Below are 19,972 nucleotides of genomic sequence, written 5' to 3'. Positions count from 1 at the left end.
CTTGATGTTTGGTGAGTACCCTGAACCCCCAGGTGCTTTACAGAAGTTTATAACGTTGAGCCATGAAAATAAAAAAATAAAATTTTACCACAAAATTGTTACTTCAACCAGGTAGCTTTTTTTTTCACAAGGGTAACAGGAAAAAAATCACCATGAAATTTATTGCGCAATTTCTCCTGAGTTTGTTGATATCTTGTATGTGGTGGAAATCAACTGTTTGGGCACACTACAGGGCTCAGAAGAGAAGGAGTGCAATTTGACTGCAAAATTGGCTGGAATCAATAGCGGACGCCATGTTGCATTAGGAGAACCCCTGAGGTGCCTAAGCAGTGGAGGTCCCCCACAAGTGACCCCATTCTGGAAATAAGACCCCTCAAGGCTTTAATCTAGGTGTATATTGAGCATTTTGAATCCACGAATACTTCACAGAATTTGATAAGCTTAGGTTGCCATATTGAAATTTTCATTTTTTTCACAAAAATGTTGATTTAGCGACACATTTTTCACTTTTTCAAGAGGCAACAACAAAACGTGTACCCCACAGGTTGTTATCTAATTTCTTGTGAGCGCAGGGATACCACACATGTGGCCAAAAACCTTTGTTTGGATAAATGGGAGGGCTTGGAATGGAAGGAGCACCATTTGAATTTTGGAAAAGTTGAAGTAAATTGCGCGCACCATGTCACATTAGCAGGGCCCCTTGGGCACCTATACATCAGAAACCCCCCACAAGTGACCTCATTTTGGAAACTGGACCCCTCAAGGATTTTATTCAGGAGTATAGTAAACATTTTGAATCCACAGGTACTTCACAAAACTGTTGCTGTATCAAAAAATTTCTCACTGTTAAGGGGGCTTTACACGCTGCGACATCGCTAATGCGGAGTCGTTAGGGTCACGGAATTGGTGACGCACATCCGGCCGCATTAGCGATGTTGCTGCGTGTGACACCGATGAGCGATTTTGCATCGTTGCAAAAACGTGCAAAATCGTTCATCGGTGACATGGGGGTCCATTCTCGATTATCGTTACTGCAGCAGTAACGATGTAGTTCGTCGCTCCTGCGGCAGCACACATCGCTATGTGTGACGCCGCAGGAACGAGGAAGCTCCCCTTACCTGCCTTTCATGTGACACTAAAGGATGCCTAGCCTTGTATTTAGCCCAAAAAAAAAAAAAGAATTAAAATAAATGACGTGGGGTCCCCCCTATTTTTGATAGCCAGCTAGGGTAAAGCAGACAGCTGTAGCCTGCAAACCACAGCTGACAGCTTCATCTTGTCTGGTGATCAATTTGGAGGGCTCCCCAAGCTGTTTTTTTTTTTTAATTATTTATAAATAAATAATTAAAAAAAAAAAACAAACGTGGGGTCCCCCCAAATTAGATCACCAGCCAAGGTGAAGCTGACAGCTGGGGTCTGGTATTCTCAGGATGGGAAGAGCCACGGTTATTGGACTCTTCCCAGCCTAAAAATAGCAGGCCGCAGCCGCCCCAGAAGTGGCGCATCCATTAGATGCGCCAATTCTGGCGCTTCGCCCCAGCTCATCCCGCGCCCTGGTGCGTTGGCTAACGGGGTAATGAATGGGGTTGATACCAGGTTTGTAATGTCACCTGGCATCAAGCCCAGCAATTAGTTATGTCACGGCGTCTATCAGATACCCGACATAACTAATTGACAGTAATAAAAAAAAAATTGACAACAAAAAAAAATTTATTTGAAAAAACACTCCCCCAAACATTCCCTGATTGACCAATTTATTGAAAAGAAAAAAAAAAAATCCACAATAATCCATTTGGATGTCCCACGTCGCCTCTGGACCTTCTAGAATATGGGGGACACGTTCAGGGAACGTATCCCCCATTTTCTAGGAGGGCAGACCCTCCATTTTAGGAGAGTGGGTGCAAAGAATCTGCACCCACCCTCCCTGGGTCACAGCTGCAGAGTGCGAGCAGCCAGCACAGCTCTCTGAACACAGGAAGCTGTCAGCCGCGCTCTGCACATGTGACCGGAGTCTGCAGAGAAGGAGCCGGAGGAGGGGGCCGCGGGGGATCAGGGCTCCGACAGGTATGTATGACACCGGGGGACACCAGGGGGGGGTAGGGGGGGACCCGGCGGGGCCTAGGGAGCAGGTTTCTGTCGTATGTGTTATGGCACATACGACAGAAACCATAGGAACAGTGTAAATGCGGCCGGCGCGCTGCTGTGATTGCCGGTGCGCGCGGCCATCTTGGATTTTCGGGAGGGGGTTGGGGGTCGGGGGGGGCACTTTGGGGACACCGGGGGACCGGAGGGAACCGGGAAAAAGATTTATCTCCCATCTGGCATGTTTGATCATGCCAGATGGGAGATAAATCATTTTTTACCGGCGCGGTCATTTACTATAACTTGATGATCGGTATACGGTGTATACCGGTCATCAGGTGAGCGGGGACCGGAAAAACCGGCCCGAATCATGATCTCCAGGGTCTCAGCTACCCCCGGCAGCTGAGACCCCGGAAATTTTCTGACTCTGGGGGGCGCTAGACCCTTTTTTCCGACCGCCGTTAAAAAGCGGCGGATCGGAAAAAGTACCCTTATTTACCGCCGTTAAAAGGCGTATCGGCGGTCGTAAAGGGGTTAATTCATGTAAGGGCTTGGTCACATGGCCACAGATTCTCTCTTGCGAGTGAAAGGGGCAGATTATGCAAATGTTGGATCAATCTGACAGTGTGTTACCTTAGGCGGGCTTTGCACGTTGCGACATCGCAAGCCGATGCTGCGATGTCGCACGCGATAGTCCCCGCCCCCGTCGCAGGTACGATATCTTGTGATAGCTGGCGTAGTGAAAATTATCGCTACGCCAGCTTCACATGCACTCACCTGCCCTGCGACCGTCGCTCTGGCCGGCGACCCGCCTCCTTCCTAAGGGGGCGGGTAGTGCGGCGTCATAGCGACGTCACACGGCAGGCGGCCAATAGCGGCAGAGGGGCGGAGATAAGCAGGATGTAAACATCCCGCCCACCTCCTTCCTTCCCCATTGTGGCCGGCGGCAGGTAAGATGTTCCTCGCTCCTGCGGCTTCACACACAGCGATGTGTGCTGCCGCAGGAACGAGGAACAACATCGTACCTGTCGCGGCACCAGCATTATGGAAATGTCGGAGCCTGCACCGATGATACGATAACGACGCTTTTGCGCTCATTCATCGTATCATCTAGGATTTACACACTACAACATCGCAAGTGACACCGGATGTGCGTCACTTTCGATTTGACCCCACCGACATCGCACCTGTGATGTCGTAGTGTGCAAAGCTGCCCTTAGTCTGATCCAAATCTCTTGCATAAGAACATCAGGGCACAAGTGCGCAGAACTTACTTTCTCCAGTGTCTGTCTGCTGTAATTGGACTGCATTCAGATAACATTAGTGCAGTCCAATGTTGAGCACGCACCCATAGACTAGTATGGGTGTGTCCCATTCAATTATCGGGGCCACTCGCAGCATGTTGCAATTGTTTTCTCATGCCGAATCAGCATTTAAAAACAAAATATTGCAGATCTGTAGAACACTGGTCCGAGTACTATGCGATAAAACATTGGATAGCACTTGGCAATGTTATATGCTCGTGTGAGTGCAGCCTACAAGTGAGACAAGCAGTGCCTGGGGTGTACAAGACCTCCAAGAAATAAAGATCAGGATGTTCAGAGCTCATACAGGCTACTTATCCCAACGTCCACAAGCACATATTCAAGAGGACAATATAGACTGAATATTTCTTCAACCCAGATGCCAGAGAACATTCAAGTCACAAGGAGCCATTTGCCACAATTTTCGATATTCAAGAAATAGCTTTTTTTTTTTTGCAATAGTATATTGAGCAAACTTTTTCAACTTTTTGTCCTCCTTCCACTACTACCTCTGCCACTTTCCTAATAATTAGATTCAGAAGAACTAAATGGATGGATGTTCTATACCTTACGTCAGATGTAGTGACATAGTGGAAATCAGTGCAGGTGACAGCTGGCTTAGATTTTGGCTTATGTATGGGCTGAGCATGATGTGCCTCATTTATAACCAGTTGGGCGCTTTCGAATCATTTTGCCACATTTTAACTATTTTGATTACAGCAGACAGTGAGACATCGTAAAAGTCCCAAAAAGTAAAAAAACAAAAACCAAACGATCATATTAAGCAAAAAAGGTAGATGTGCTTATCTTCTAGAGGTGCATTTACACTGCACAATTATTGAAAGAGCTTTTTTTGGAGCGCTCATTCCCCAATAATCGGTCAGTGTAAACCGCTTGTTAATCACCAAATTAAGAAGCAGTGCGCTCGTTTGTCAGGTGAAATGATTTTTAAGCTGTTCTCAACAGCACAACAGAAAACCTGTTCTCAACAGCACATCGCCCTGTCATGCTGCAGAGAACAACAATCTATGAGCACAGAACAATCTTAAAGTGCACCAATCACCAGGATTTTCGCATATAACCAGAAGCCCAGAAGCCAGTGCTATACCGGCACTATCAGGCTGATTCTATACATACCTGCAGTGGGCAGCTCAGATATAGAGGTTTTGAAATCCAAGAAAGTAAAGTTTATAAAATCATCAACTTCTTGAGTGACAGCAGCTGAGGAGCAGATATCTGAGGGGTATTCAGAGTTATCCCCTCCCCCAGTTAGAATTAGCATAAGTATTATACAATTGATTTCACTTTTCACTAGCAGGACCTGTGGTGAGGTCATGCCCATGTGACCAGAAGGGGCGGGGCCTCAGCAAACAGAAAAATGTTACTTCCTGGTATCAGTGGTCATAATTCAATACAAATCTATGAGAGCCACGTTCTGGCTCTCATAGACTTGTATTGAGAGCTTGTAACCTAACGTCTGACCAATCAGAAGTTATGGGAATAAGATGGTGCTGCGGGACCAAAGCGACGCTGAAAAAGATGACCGGGGGCAGGAGACTTGCATTGAAAGCGCAACCCCAGCACTGAAAAAAAAGAAAGAAAAAGCTGGAGTGGTGTTCTCAGTTACTGCCGATTGGCAAGATCTCCTCCCGTACTTCACACCCTGCAGTCCCTAGAAATTGTTACTGTAAGGGCGAGTTCAGATGCAACAGAATTTTCTGTGTTGTATGCTGAAAGCACTATGGATTTCACCCTAAACATTACAAAGGTGAAAACTATTTTGTCTTTTTGGGCAATGTAATGAACATTTCTCCGCTATGTGTTTGGGCTTTTCAAAACCCATTCACGTGTTTTGTACTGTAAATTGCTAGGAGTTTGTGGAGAGATGTCTCATTTGCAGTTTTCCCGTTTCCTTTCATTCACACGACAGTTACACGTGCAATTTGCTTTTTCCATGGATAGCACTAGTACCTATGACAGTCTATGGAGCTATTCACATGTTCAGTTTTTTCCTCAAATCAAGTGATCGGTGCAAAACCGTGGACACATCTCAGATGTTGATCTGAGTATCGGCAATGAAAGTCTGATAAAAAAAAAAAAATGGACAGCACACGGATGCCATCTACAAGCTGTCTGTTTTTCCCGGACAGATTTTTTTATGTACCTTACTTTTCGTTTTATAAAAGGTGCACCAGAAATTTAGAGATTAAAAAAAAAAAAAAAAAAAAGAGGTTAGTCTTTTACTCTGATTGGTGTCTTACCGGAGTGGGGTCGGCAGCGGTGGTGGAAAAGGATCACAGGGGAAGGGGCGGTTCTGGAGTAGGGTGATGCTGCAGGTGCTGTGGTGGGGGCTGTGCTGGCTGCGTGGAGCGGCGGGTGGCACAGATGCTCTGTTGATAGAGCGGGCTTCAAAGAAATGGCGCCCGGAGTGCTCTAGGCTCAATGAGAAGCAGAGATCTTATCTGCGCATGCGCCATTTTCCTTCAGTCTGCTGCTGGGAGATCAATGGGCCAGGGGCAGAACGTGCGCAGATGAGATCTGGAGCTGAGCGCTACTTCTACGCACGCGCCGACTCCGGGTGCCATTATTTGAAGCCCACACCGCCGACCGAGCATCTCACCCGCCGCACCACCCTGCTCCACACAAGCCCCACGATAGTCAGCACAGCCCCCGCCCGCAGCCAACACAGCCCCCGCCCGTAGCCAGCACACCCCCCCGTAGCCAGCACAGCCCCCCCCCGTAGCCAGCACAGCCCCCCCCCCCCGATAGCCAGCACAGGCCCCCCCCCCCCCGTAGCCAGCACAGCCCCCCACCGCAGCCAACACAGCCCCCGCCGCAGCCAACACAGCCCCCGCCGCAGCCAACACAGCCCCCCGCCGCAGCCAACACAGCCCCCCGCCGCAGCCAACACAGCCCCCCGCCGCAGCCAGCACAGCGCTCATTCTCCATTTCCCGGTAAGCTACATTTGCATTATAAAGACACACCCCTCATTTTCCTCCCAAATTTTGGGGAGGAAAACTGCGTCTCATTATCCGAAAAATACAGTATTTATGTTTTCATCAAAAAAACGATGAAACTCTGACCAAACTCTGACCAAATGCTGCTGAAAATCACCAATGAAATAGATCCATTTTTCTCGAAAGTGAAAAAACTGACATCTGAATAAGACCTTACACTCACCAAGTACCAATAACTAACACTTTTCATGCTGCCCAACCAATAAGCAGTAAGAAAGCCTGATATCATGTAAAAATAATATACAGGCTGCTGTAATGCAGAATAACGAAAATATCTGTCACCCGCCATGGCTGTCTCTATAGCTACAGGAAAGGAGTCATAATAACGAATGCCAGCGGGACAGAATCGCAGGACTGGGCAGCGCATTCCTCTCCTCTAGGCTCTGCAGCCTAAACAAAGGCCTATGGACTGACTTGATGGGTTCTGACAGGACAGGGATGTTTAGACTTCATGCATCCTATTTCTAAAATAATCTAACACAAAATCAGTAAAACGTCTGCAGAAAACTTCTAAGGAGGCTGCACTGTAATAAGATGTAACGGATCTGTAGCTCCCCCTAATGGCAACTGAAGCGATTTGTCAATATCCATCATTATAGGCGTGCCTAACAATGCGAACCTAAGGAGGAAAGCAACAGAGACTTTGCTGAAACGCATTGTATAAAACAGGAGTTCACCTTTTTTATTAATACTAATAATAAAACAAATTATCCACAAAGCTGACAGCCCATTCATTAGCGCTCAACCAGACCGAAATTCTAATTCACTATAATGCGAACCTAAGGGCAGTTATATACAGAATTAAAGGCAATTTAAATGCATTTTAGGAAAGGTGTTCTGAAAAAAAATTTGGAAAGATATGACATGATGGTACGCTGACTATAGTTCATGTGTATCAGGACCCCCACTGATCCGGAGAATGTATAGCGCAGATATCTCCTTACCACTTCTGCTCAGAAGCCCTATAGCACTGCAGTGAATGGCACCGTCCGCACTCCAGGTACAGCCGGGAACTGTGACCATTACATTCAGGATCACTAGAGTCTCCAGCAGTCATAATGTACTGGTACATCAAAGCAATAAGCTACCAGATGGGATTAAAGGGAACCTGTCACCAGTTTTTTAGTGTATGAGCTAATCCCACTACCCTCCTTAGCACCTATGCTGCATTCTAAAAAGTGGTATATAATGCTCTGACCCCCATGCGAATCCCCCCCAAAAAACCTTTGAATAGCTCCCATGCGGTATGCAACTGCGACCGGTCTACTGGGTGTCGTTGCAGTGGCTCCTGTCCCCCCTCTTCGTTGGTAATCATTGTTCTACCGATGTGGTTGACGCGCCCTGCATCATCCACATAGCTGAACAAATCTTGTTCATGCGCAAGGAGATTGCGGTTTGCACAGGCACACTTTGCATTGCCCTGGTGCGGGTTGCTGCCGACGCATGCGCACAAAGATTTCAGGCTCTGCCAGCAGCAGGGCAATGCAAAGTGCACCTGCGCAAACCACAATCTTCCTGCGCAGGCACAAGACTGTCCAGCTATGAGGATGACACAGGACGTGCCATTCAAATCAATCACATCATGAGGACGGTGATTACCAGCAGAGAAGAGGGACAGGAACCACTACAATGACGCCCTTCGGATGGGACTGGTTGCATTTGCATACAGCGCGGGAGCTATTCAAAAGGTTTTTTGGGGATTTGCAGAGGGGTCAGGGTATAATATACCGCTTTTATAGAATGCAGCACAGGTGCTAAGGAAGGTGGTGTGATTAGCTCATACACTAAAAAACTGGTGACAGGTTCCCTTTAACTGTAAAGCAATAGCTACAAATGTAAACTGTAATACATAGTTATCATATATTGCTCAGATCAGAAGGGAAAGTGGTCTGACCACAGACTCATTAATTCCACACCATGTAGATCACCAGTCTGTCTGACCACTGAGAAGCCGTCTGATATGACCGTCTCATTCATCCATGCAAGAAAATAAAATTAACTTATTAATTACCTTTTGCAATTCTGTTGGCAGAGTATTCGGGATGTTTCTGTGTAAATCTCTGTGCGGATTGCCGCAGCGCTGAGGGACAAGGCATCTCTCTGTGCCCATGTAAGAAGTGAGCCAGCAATCCATATAGGATTGGTCTGTAAGAGGAAGAATAAATAACATACAACAGCATTATAAGAAATTAACCCTGAGGCTAAGGTTAAAGGGATATTCCCATCTCCAAGGTCCTATCCCAATATGTAGTAGGTGTCATAATATTATTAGTAAATACCTCCAATTAGAAATGTAGTATAGTTCTCCTGATATAGCTATGTCTCTTACCTCATGTGCAGGGCATTGCAGCTTAGGTTTCCATGGTTACAGCCACTCGTATAGTGACAGTTGCTAGTCATAACAATGGATATCTAAGCTACTGCAATGCCCTGCATATGAGGTAAGTGACATAGCTAATCAGGAGAACTATACTACATTTCAAATTGGAGGCATTTGCTGATATCATTTCAACTACTATATATTGGGATAGGATCTTGGATATGGAAATACCTCTTTAATAAAAAAAAAATCAATTGTTTTCTTATTCTACAGATGAAAAGGTAACAAATTACGAGATCCATGCAGCCGAAACCACAGGCAACATGATTGCAGCCAGGTTCCACTGTTTCATACAAAATATACTTTGAAAATCCATCTGAGGATGAAACTAGTCCGGCTCCATTACTGTCCGACACTTCCCAGCTCCACTGCAGGTGATTGACAGGTCTCTCCCTCCTGTGTAGATAGGAGGATATGTGTCAATCACCTAGTGTGGTGCTGGGAAGAGCCGGTCAGGGGCATTTCAAAGTATATTTCCTCTAAAATACCAAAGTGTTTCAGAATAATATCCTTAAGAAAGAGAAAAAGAGTATGCTACTTAACCAGGATCACCAAAAGTAATGATCTTTATTAAACAAAATATGAAACAGAACACAACATGGAAAGTTAACAACATTCAAAAACATTCTTCAGCTACAAGCTTTTAACTTGTCATGCCATGCGTTCGGTTGAATATTTTGCTTAATAAAGATTACTTTTGGTCATACTGGTTTAGCAGGATACTCTTTCTTTCCCTTTGCATTTATTTGTATGCTTACTGGTTCAGCCCTCAGCCTTTTGTGATAGAATAATATACTTATCTGCGATCGTGCAATCAGCAGTTTGAGCAGCAGAAATCACTTGACAGGTTCTTTAAAAATGACCTTTTATCACTTTTTACATGCTAATCTGGCTCCATCACGATAATGGAACTGAACAGCTGAATAAAACAGTTTTAATTTATTTTATTATTATTTCTTCACTCAGTTGTGGAGATATTGACCCCATTTCAGCAAAGTGTTTTAGAAAGAATTCTGGCATAAAACACATTGATAGGTCGCTAAATGTTTGCAAGACTGGGGCAGGATGAGGGTATGACGTCACAGCTCGTCTAATTCATGACTAGCTGTGTGCTTTACAGCAGAAATCTTATTCCAGTCCATGACTGGTGTAAGATTTGTGGTGAGGTGCACACCACTTTTCAGAAGCGCCTAATTAATTAAGAGCTTCTTAAACTATCATGCCCATCTGATTACAGCATAAGGCCTAAGCCACACGGCATGAAAATCGGTGCGAGTTGAGAGCGGTAAAACATCACATTCCACTCGGACCAATATTAGCCTGTGTACCAGCACCCGTGAGCGATTATTTTCTCAGCCCTAATCGGACCAAGAAAACAATCGCAGCATGCTGCGGGTGTAATGCGATCCTTGTTTCTCTTGCACCCATTCAAGACTATGGGGCGAGAGAAAAATCGCACTGCACTCGCAGTACACCGGTGTACTGTGAGTGCAGTGCGAGAATGGCAATAGCCGGCTACTGAGGAGAAACGGAGATAAATCCCTCCCGCCCCACCTCTGCACTCACCCGCCCCTCCTCCTCAGTGCCAGCCCGCCCCCTGCAGCTGAGGTCCGATTGCACGGTCAAACCTCGGTCACAGTGACACTCGCATGACTTTCGGCTCCCGGTGTGCTGCCAGCGTGAGCAAAGTGTCATGTGAGGATCGCAGTAATCCCCCGTGTGGCCTCGGCCTAGCTCCTTAACAAGACGTAAGAAAAAGACTGATGGCACTTCCTAAAACTCGTGTGAACAGATTCATATGGGGCATGCGATATATTAACATAAAAGAGACAGTTGCACACTTCAGTGCTAAGATATGTAAACAATGAATATGGGAATATAGACATCCATTACTGCTATGAAAAACGTGTAAAATTGAGACACTTAGCACACAAAAATGGCCAGTTTTATGTGAGCCCAACAGCCAATGCCAAGGTGAACTCTGAATGTCGGGTCCCTATCAAACTATAATGCCTCTCATTGTGTTAAAAAAAAACCCCAAAAAACCCTGTATTTTATGGGAGAGTAGGAACCTGCTAACAAAAGAATTAAAATCGCCTAAGGCTGAGGAGTAGGGGTGCTCAATTAGAAGGCATGACCCCATAATCTAAGAAAAACAGTCTAGTGTGAACAGGTGCAGACCGAGCATGAGATATATGTCCTTCTTAAAGCATCAAGCCCATCTGATTATAGCATGCCCCTTTTTGACGACTCAGGAAAATGGCCTTTTAAAGTTTAAAGCACCTAATACGCTAATGTGGCGCCCCTGACCTGGTCAGGCACCACTGAGTACTGCACCCATGCTGGGGACAGTACAATACAGGTAATCCAGAAGGCTGACAGGGGTGTGGAACACAGGCGCATAGTGATCAGGTCTCACACATGTACCCATGAGAGGACCCCTGGGGATCCCAGGAGGGGGCAAGCCTTCACCTTCACTGGAATAGTGGAGGGGGTAGAGCCTCCATCTCCTCTCAAGGGGTGTGGTAAGAGAGTCTGGTTGCTAGGTGGCGTAGGCAAGAACAGGAGAGGAGGAGCAGTGAGTCAGTTAGAGCAGAACTCCATAGGGCTCAGTGAGGAGCAGACCTGTGGGGCTGTTGCTGTCTAACAGCGCCCGCGCAGTGGCTACAGACGGGGGAGAACGGTCAACTAGGAGTGCTGCCTGAAAGCCAGCTTCAGCTAGAGAGTGCACGGAGTGGGAAGTAAGGAGACTGCTAGAGAGCACCAGGCCCAACCGGGCGGCAGATCCCGAAGCGAAGATAGATCCAGCTTTCTTCTGCTAAACCTGCCGGTGTGGGGCTCTCAAAGCCCACACCACATCACCACAAAAGCCGCAGCCACGTAACCGCAGTGAGGGCCCATAGGTCATAGGAGGCAAGAGGCTGGAGTGGCCTGGTCCGGGGAACAAGCATACGGCGAACGAAGGGGAGAGAGGCTGCAGCATCTTCCCTGGGCGACCCCCATAGGGACTAAAAGTCGGGGTCACCCCAAACCACCAAGGGCTAAGGAAGGCGAGTCAGTAGTCACCCTCATAAAGTCAGCCTGAAGGATGCCTGGTTCCTACCTGGTTCATCTCAGCTACGCCCGGGTTACTCACCCTGCCACCTGAAGTGAGTAAAAACCCTGAAAGACATCCTGCCTGTGTGGTCATTCTGCGACTTGTGGTACTACAAACCTACACAGGGCCCTGGGGCTTGCCTCACTCTCAGGAGGCTACTACATCCAACTGCACACACCATCAGCCTCAGGCGACCCTCAATCTGCAGTGGCGGTCCCTACTGGCCGCAATACTGAGAGTGGCGTCACGATCAAAACAGAAGATTTCCTACCAGTGACGGAGATCCAGCAACGTGGAGTCCCTGAAGGTAACGCACCGACACCGACACAGCACCGGCGGGGCTTCACATCTGGCGTCACGAACAGGATAAGGACTAGACCTGTTCAGACAGGTGACCATGTGCCTGGGCGGTCCGCTTGAAAAATTGGAAGCGCCGCCATATTGCCACCATGAAAAGCGCGCTGAAAAACAACAGCAGCCCGCGCTGGAAGAAGTTACCGCCCACGAAGAGGTGTGGCTACCCAGAGATCCTCTGCAGAGTTCGGAGCTTGCCAGCAAAGAAAGCGGAAGCGTCCAGAAACGGCGAGAGAGAAAGGAAGCCACAAACCTGCTGCTGCGGAGAGCAGAAATGGAATCCAGACGCGGATACCCAGAACCAGGCACTGCTGCCTGGTGGTGCCGGGAGCTTGCCATCTTCTGCGACCAGCTGGAGGCCGGGATTGTGCGACAGCTTAGGGAAGAACGCACGGAGCTCCTGGAGATGGCTGCGGCGGTGCGGACCTACGAGGAGGGAGCCGCGCGACGCATGTCAGACCGAGCGGCGACGACGCAGACCCCGATGCTGCCACAGATGGGTGAGTCGAGTGATGCCCCGGCCAGCACAAGTGCCCCGACCCCTGCTGCCACGCCCGCGGTCCCGGAAGAGGCGCCCGGCGCGGCGCCACCGAACCAGGCCGCAGCCACGCTAGATGCGGCCCGCCAAATCCAGGCCGCCGCAGCCATGCCCCGCCTGGCCCGCAAAGGTCCGACTACCACTGCGATACTGATCCGTGCCGCAGGTGTGACACTGACCCAGGCTGCCACCCTGCTGAGCCCAGTCCGCCAAGACCCCACCGCAGCAGCGACACTCGTCCGCGCCGCAAGTGAGATGCTGAACCAGGCCGCAGCCCCGCCGGGTGCGGCCCGCCAAGCTCCGATCGCTGCAGCGACGTCCAGCCCAGCCTGCACAGAGCCCCCTGCAACAGTGACACTGATCCAGGCCGCCGCCAAACAGGGCGCGGCCCGCCAAGACCAGGCCGCCGCCATACAGGGCGCGGCCCGCCAAGAGATTGCATCACTATTTTCCCCGGCCTGCAAGGCCAGAGCAGACACCGCTCCCCAGTCCAAGGAGGTCCCTGCTAGGAAGACCCTGATAGGAGAGGACCCCGAATACTGGAAGCTGAAGGCTGACCTAGAGGCCCAGTTTCCACAAGAGATGGTGGATCGGTATCTGCTCCCTCCGTACACCCCCAAGAGGGTTCCGGCAACCCCTGCAGCAACCACGCCAAAGAGTCCCCCGCCTGGGCCTGCTGAAGAAAGCCCATCCCCAGCACTGCCACCAAAGGAGTGCAGCGAAGAACTAAGGGGGAGAGGAGGCCAGGAAGCTGAGGAGCTGACTCCGGAGCCACCAGCAGTGGAGCAATACTCAGAGCCGGAGATGTTACCCTACTCACGTTGGGATGAGGAAGACCTGACACCGTCCGCTGACGAAGATCTGCCTAAAAGTCTCACCTGGGAGTTTGCAAGCTGTACCACGCAGAGTTCAGGCCGCAAGACACAGCGCCGCAGTAGAACCCAGTTTTCCCCTGCACCACAGTCTCCAGAGCAGAGAGAAGTCACAGCCAGAGACCTACGGGAGAAAAGGTTACTGAGAAAGTCCAGAGCCCAGGTCAGAGGACCCCTTTACAGAGGAATAGTAGAGGACTTCAACTTGAAAAGCGGATACGGCTTCATTGTAGTGAAAGGAATAAAAGAGGGCATATTTGTAAATCGGAGAGATGTTCAAGCCCACCTGCCCAGAGGACATTCAGGCAGAAATTTGAAGATTGGGGACTTAGTACAGTTCACCTTGCATCAAGGAGAAAGGGGCTACTATGCCTTAGACGTAGCACCATGTCCCAGACAAGAAAGACAAGAAAGACAAGAAAGACAAGAAAGACAAGAAAGACAAGAAAGACAAGAAAGACAAGAAAGACAAGACAGAGATACAGAAACAGATGCAGAAAAGGAAACAGATGAAGACCAAGAAAGGAAAGATAAAGAACCTACAGATGAAACAACCACGGACGACGATGGAGAGCAAGAAAGTCACGGGTGCCGGTGCCCTACATGCCCACGCCCTGGTGAAACGGAGGAGTAGAGTAGAGAGAAGTAAAGAAATACAGCAAGTTACCAGTTGAAGTTTTGACAAGTTTTGTTTGCAACGTTTAAGAAATGCGCCCACAAAAACTATTGTGAGAAATAAACTTTAAGGCTATGAACTTGCTATAGCCACAAACTCTCGCAGTGTAAATAGTTACACCAGTGGCACCACCACCAGGGCCAGCCTGTTTAGGGGCTTGGCTCGTCTGCAACCAGGGGGGCCCGTCCGTAGAAAAGGGCCTTGGCTCACCTGCGACCAGAGAGCACGCCTGTTTATGGGGCCTTGGCTCACCACCACAAAGAGGGTACCTGGTCAGCACCAACTGTGGAGGCCGCCTCTGCATCCTGCCAGAAGAGGCTGACGGCGCGGATCCACCAGGCCAGGTATACCCTGAAACCACCAGCCCATGAAAGCCGCCTCTACATCCTGCCAGAAGTGGCTGAAGTCGCGGCCAACGGGAGAGGAAGATTGGAGGAAAGGTCTGGGGAAGTAGATGGCCCAGACCTGGTTACCAACAGGACCGGTGACCTGCCTCCTGAGAGGGTTTTGGGTGGGTTAACGGACTTGTGGGTGGAGGGTGGTGATGTCTGATATCTGGTGCTTTTAAAAATGTTTTACATGTTTTAATGTTTTATGCATTTTAAAATGTTGTCTTGCAGCCCGAGGACGTGCTGGTGATAACTAAGGGGGAATGTGGCGCCCCTGACCTGGTCAGGCACCACTGAGTACTGCACCCATGCTGGGGACAGTACAATACAGGTAATCCAGAAGGCTGACAGGGGTGTGGAACACAGGCGCATAGTGATCAGGTCTCACACATGTACCCATGAGAGGACCCCTGGGGATCCCAGGAGGGGGCAAGCCTTCACCTTCACTGGAATAGTGGAGGGGGTAGAGCCTCCATCTCCTCTCAAGGGGTGTGGTAAGAGAGTCTGGTTGCTAGGTGGCGTAGGCAAGAACAGGAGAGGAGGAGCAGTGAGTCAGTTAGAGCAGAACTCCATAGGGCTCAGTGAGGAGCAGACCTGTGGGGCTGTTGCTGTCTAACAGCGCCCGCGCAGTGGCTACAGACGGGGGAGAACGGTCAACTAGGAGTGCTGCCTGAAAGCCAGCTTCAGCTAGAGAGTGCACGGAGTGGGAAGTAAGGAGACTGCTAGAGAGCACCAGGCCCAACCGGGCGGCAGATCCCGAAGCGAAGATAGATCCAGCTTTCTTCTGCTAAACCTGCCGGTGTGGGGCTCTCAAAGCCCACACCACATCACCACAAAAGCCGCAGCCACGTAACCGCAGTGAGGGCCCATAGGTCATAGGAGGCAAGAGGCTGGAGTGGCCTGGTCCGGGGAACAAGCATACGGCGAACGAAGGGGAGAGAGGCTGCAGCATCTTCCCTGGGCGACCCCCATAGGGACTAAAAGTCGGGGTCACCCCAAACCACCAAGGGCTAAGGAAGGCGAGTCAGTAGTCACCCTCATAAAGTCAGCCTGAAGGATGCCTGGTTCCTACCTGGTTCATCTCAGCTACGCCCGGGTTACTCACCCTGCCACCTGAAGTGAGTAAAAACCCTGAAAGACATCCTGCCTGTGTGGTCATTCTGCGACTTGTGGTACTACAAACCTACACAGGGCCCTGGGGCTTGCCTCACTCTCAGGAGGCTACTACATCCAACTGCACACACCATCAGCCTCAGGCGACCCTCAATCTGCAGTGGCGGTCCCAACTGGCCGCAATACTGAGAGTGGCGTCACGATCAAAACAGAAGATTTCCTACCAGTGACGGAGATCCAGCAACGTGGAGTCCCTGAAGGTAACGCACCGACACCGACACAGCACCGGCGGGGCTTCACACTAACTTCCCCTTCATTCATGGGGGGGCAATGGAGGTTAATTTCTGGAGCGTTTCACTTTTTGCCTGAATGGATATTAATAATTTTATTTATATAGCACCAACATACCGACCAATCATAAGTAGGCAGTGTAATACATAAAAAACAAACAAATAAACAAACAAACCCTATGAAAGATACGAGCTAGATTCTTCACTGTGATCTATGTTCATTAAATGATCAATATTTCAGCTTTGCAGCAACTTTATTTTCATAACCTAACCCAAATTTGGGAGGGCTTCAGCTTTCAAAAGAGTAATTTATAAAACCAATGGATGAATTTAAAGTCCAAGCTTTTATTTACATAATATGAATAAGCGACAAAACTTGTCAGGGAGTGTACATATAACACCTGGACGGTAAATGATCAGACCAGACATACAGTATATCACATACATGCATGGTGAAATGCTGGCCTTAATGGGCGAGAGGCACAACAGGAAAAATTCTCAATGAAAAAAGGCAGCTGTAATGACCAACGTCAGGTCACAATACTAATACACCTCAGGATACAGCAGGCTCCTATGACAAAGGCAGAGGCTGTCCTTGTGAAAAATATTGATGTGCCAACCACTCACACACCTACTGTTCTGTCTTCTATTCATTAAATAGGATAAGGGTAATATCGTTTGTTGCCCACAAGAGGTCACTGTTGGCTTTCTTATGTTTTAAGTGTTTTCCTCATACATCTCCACAGTATTTCTGTGGGTTGGAGCCTGTTGCTTTAAGGAAAAGATACTTCCTTGGACTGCCCCTTTTCCCTTCCCTTCCTGAGTTGGAGATGCAGATGTCTTGGTGCCTCCATAGGATTCAGAGGTGCTAGCTGGCTCCAGTTCCTCTTCTTCAATCGTTCCTCCTGACTAGTGGATCCCGGTAGGAATCATTGTACTAAACTACATATTTATGTTAGAATATGTGTACAGTTGTTATGAAGGCACTGTGAAGTAACAGTGGCTCTACTCAGATTACATAGGCCGTGATACATGCAGAGCAGGTGTAGGGCAGCATCAGCAGTGTAAATGTTGTATTCAGTCATATGCATTGCCCTCTATGTTATGCAGATTCTGTAAATACCAGTACTACTATGTATGTCATTCTGTTATTTGTGATATGCCTGTACTGATTTGGATTTGTATCTTTTGTTATAGTTTTTACCAATCAATCATCCATTTCTTATGATCATCCACCTATCCATCATCATTTAATAAATAAAGACTTAAAGGCAACACAGTCTGTTTAGTGAAACAGTGGATGAAGGTTAGCTGTATGCCGGAGTCCACACAGCTCACACGTGGACGAAGGCAGAACAGTAAAAACGGGCTGCTGGTCGCAGGCAGCGATTGTACGAACTGTACGGGACAGCTAACACCCACGCTACACGGCACACGGGTATTACAGCAGCCGCCATACAGCTACATAGAACAAGAGCGCAGTCCAGCTCCAGTAAAGATAGCCGGTCGCAGGCTGTAGTACGGGACCGCTAACATCCACGCTGTACCGCATATGGATGTCGCAGCAGCCACCATACAGCCGCAGTGACTAGACCGCAGTACGCCAGAAACCACCATTCCACTCTCCACCACGCGGAAGGCCGTCCGCAAATAGACTCTGTTTCCCGCTAAAATAGTCTGCAGCCAAGTGCACAATGTCTGTCAGCCGAGCGTCTTCCCTGAAGACAAGGTCACGGGCAAGCTCTACTAAATCCTCAATTAGGGAGCTTGCTGCCGTCGCCCGCGCTAAGGCCGAAGCAGCTAAAGTGAGGTCCTCCTTCGCTGAACAGGAAATGCAACTCAAACTAAAACAGACAGAGTGCACGTCTGCAATCAGAACAATAAGCAGAGAGTGCACGTCTGCAACTGACTCTAGAAAGACTTGCCGTAGAAAAGGAGACAGCGGCCGCAATAGCCAAGGCAGAGTTCCTGGAAGCGGCAGAGCACCCCGAAGAAAGACGCAGCGATGTTCTTGGGCCGGACCTAAACCAGCAGGATCCAGCACAGCGCATCGCAGAATACATCTACCAATACTCCAGGATAGACGACAGCTCAGATGTGCTTCACCGAACAGACTACGCAGACGGCCAGCCATCCAACCTCGAATTACACCGCTTCAAGCAAGAGAGTGTACAGCACGAGGAGGTTCACCAAAACTACTATTCCACAGAGCGGAAGGTACAACCACCATCTTACCACAAAGAGACACCTTCCTCTCCGGGGAGGTACTATGCTGACTTTCCGAAGGCGGAAACACCCTACAGGTATGGTGATACACCACACAATAGACACGACCATACACCGGCTCGCACCAGCACTGACCAAGCCACCATGGACTTTGCAAAGTTCTTTGCTCGTCGAGATCTGGTCACAAAAGGACTTGTAAAGTTCAATGATCGTGCCGAGAATTATAGGTCATGGCGAGCCTCGTTCCAGAACACCATAAGAGGTTTGGACCTTTCTTGTAGTGAGGAGTTAGACCTCCTGGTAAAATGGCTTGGTAGTGAATCGGTAGAACACGCCAAAAGACTAAGAGACATTAACATTAAAAACCCACCCAAAGGTCTACACTTGGTGTGGAAGAGACTTGATGAATGCTATGGGTCCATAGAAGTTATTGAAAATGCTCTGTTTAAAAGAATTGATGACTTCCCTAAGATAGGACCCAAAGGCTTTCAAAGGCTAAGAGAGCTAAGCGATCTGTTAGTAGAGTTACAGGTTGCCCAAGAGGAAGGAGATTTGCCCGGATTGGCATTCTTGGATACCGCTAGGGGTGTCAATCCGATAGTGCAAAAACTTCCTTACAATCTACAAGAAAAGTGGGTCTCACATGGTTCACGGTATAAGCAAACACATAACGCGCCATTCCCTCCTTTTGCCGTATTTGTAGATTTTGTAGCTCAGCAAGCTAAAATGAGAAATGACCCTAGTTTTGATTTTACTCTGTCATGTACCACCGCCCCCGGTGTCAAACCCAGTAGGACACCCGTGGCAGTCCACAAAACTAACATTGTCTCCTCAGGTCCTGCTCACAAAGAGAGTAAGCATCCTCCAGAAGAGAACAAACCCCAGGATATCAGTAAACAGTGTCCTCTACACCGGAAACCACATCCTCTACTAAAATGCAGAGCCTTCAGGGAGAAGTCTCTAGAGGATCGCAAAGGCTTCCTCAAGGAACACAACATATGCTTCAAATGCTGTGCTGCAACATCGCACATGGCCAGGAACTGCGAAGCTAGCGTGAAATGTGCAGAATGTGACAGCACATACAAGGTGGAATCCATAGATGGCCAGATCTGCCTATCATTACCTACCATACTGGAGTGCAACCAGATTCCTGACAACAGGTCCGAGATACCTTCACCAGAGGTAGCAGCTCATCACCCCCATCTGAAGCGTATAGCTCACCTGATTCCAGAACTGGACTCAGAGGCTCCAATAGCCTTACTCCTTGGAAGAGACATGCTACGCGTGCATAAGGCTAGAGAGTCCATTAACGGCTTCCAGAACGCTCCATATGCGCAGAGACTTGACCTAGGATGGGTCGTAATAGGAGATGTCGGTCTAGGAGGAGCACACAAGCCAGCCTCAGTCAATAGTATGCTCACCAACACACTAGAAAATGGACGTCCGTCTTTCTTCCGACCATGTCACAACAGTCTGTTGGTAAAGGAATTACCAAGCAGTACTCCTCTGCCATGTCTTTTCGCAGTTCCTTCCAACAAAGACCACGCTTGTGAGGGCGAACAAGACCACATAGGCTGTACAGTCTTCCACAGGACCAAAGAGGACAACAAAACAGCAATGTCTATAGAAGACA

General features: G+C 48.7%; 1 protein-coding gene across 3 annotated transcripts in view; it reads right to left on the bottom strand.

The window, feature by feature from the left end:
• The window catches only part of CEP20 (centrosomal protein 20), a 51,643-nt gene that overhangs the window by 20,052 nt on the left and 11,619 nt on the right, over nucleotides 1-19,972 (bottom strand). For 2 of the 3 annotated variants that reach the window (XM_075319121.1, XM_075319120.1), the window contains exon 4: nucleotides 8,416-8,549. In XM_075319121.1, the coding sequence (XP_075175236.1) occupies nucleotides 8,416-8,549 (134 nt within the window). Of the gene's footprint in view, nucleotides 1-8,415; nucleotides 8,550-13,545; nucleotides 13,770-16,047; nucleotides 16,189-19,972 lie in introns of those variants that run through there. The other variant, XR_012724874.1, reaches the window with a different exon arrangement.

The sequence above is a fragment of the Anomaloglossus baeobatrachus genome, chromosome 7 (assembly GCF_048569485.1).
Source record: "Anomaloglossus baeobatrachus isolate aAnoBae1 chromosome 7, aAnoBae1.hap1, whole genome shotgun sequence".
NCBI lineage: Eukaryota > Metazoa > Chordata > Amphibia > Anura > Aromobatidae > Anomaloglossus > Anomaloglossus baeobatrachus.
Note: the sequence above shows the minus strand (reverse complement) of the source record. Positions and strands in the feature narration are given on the sequence as shown.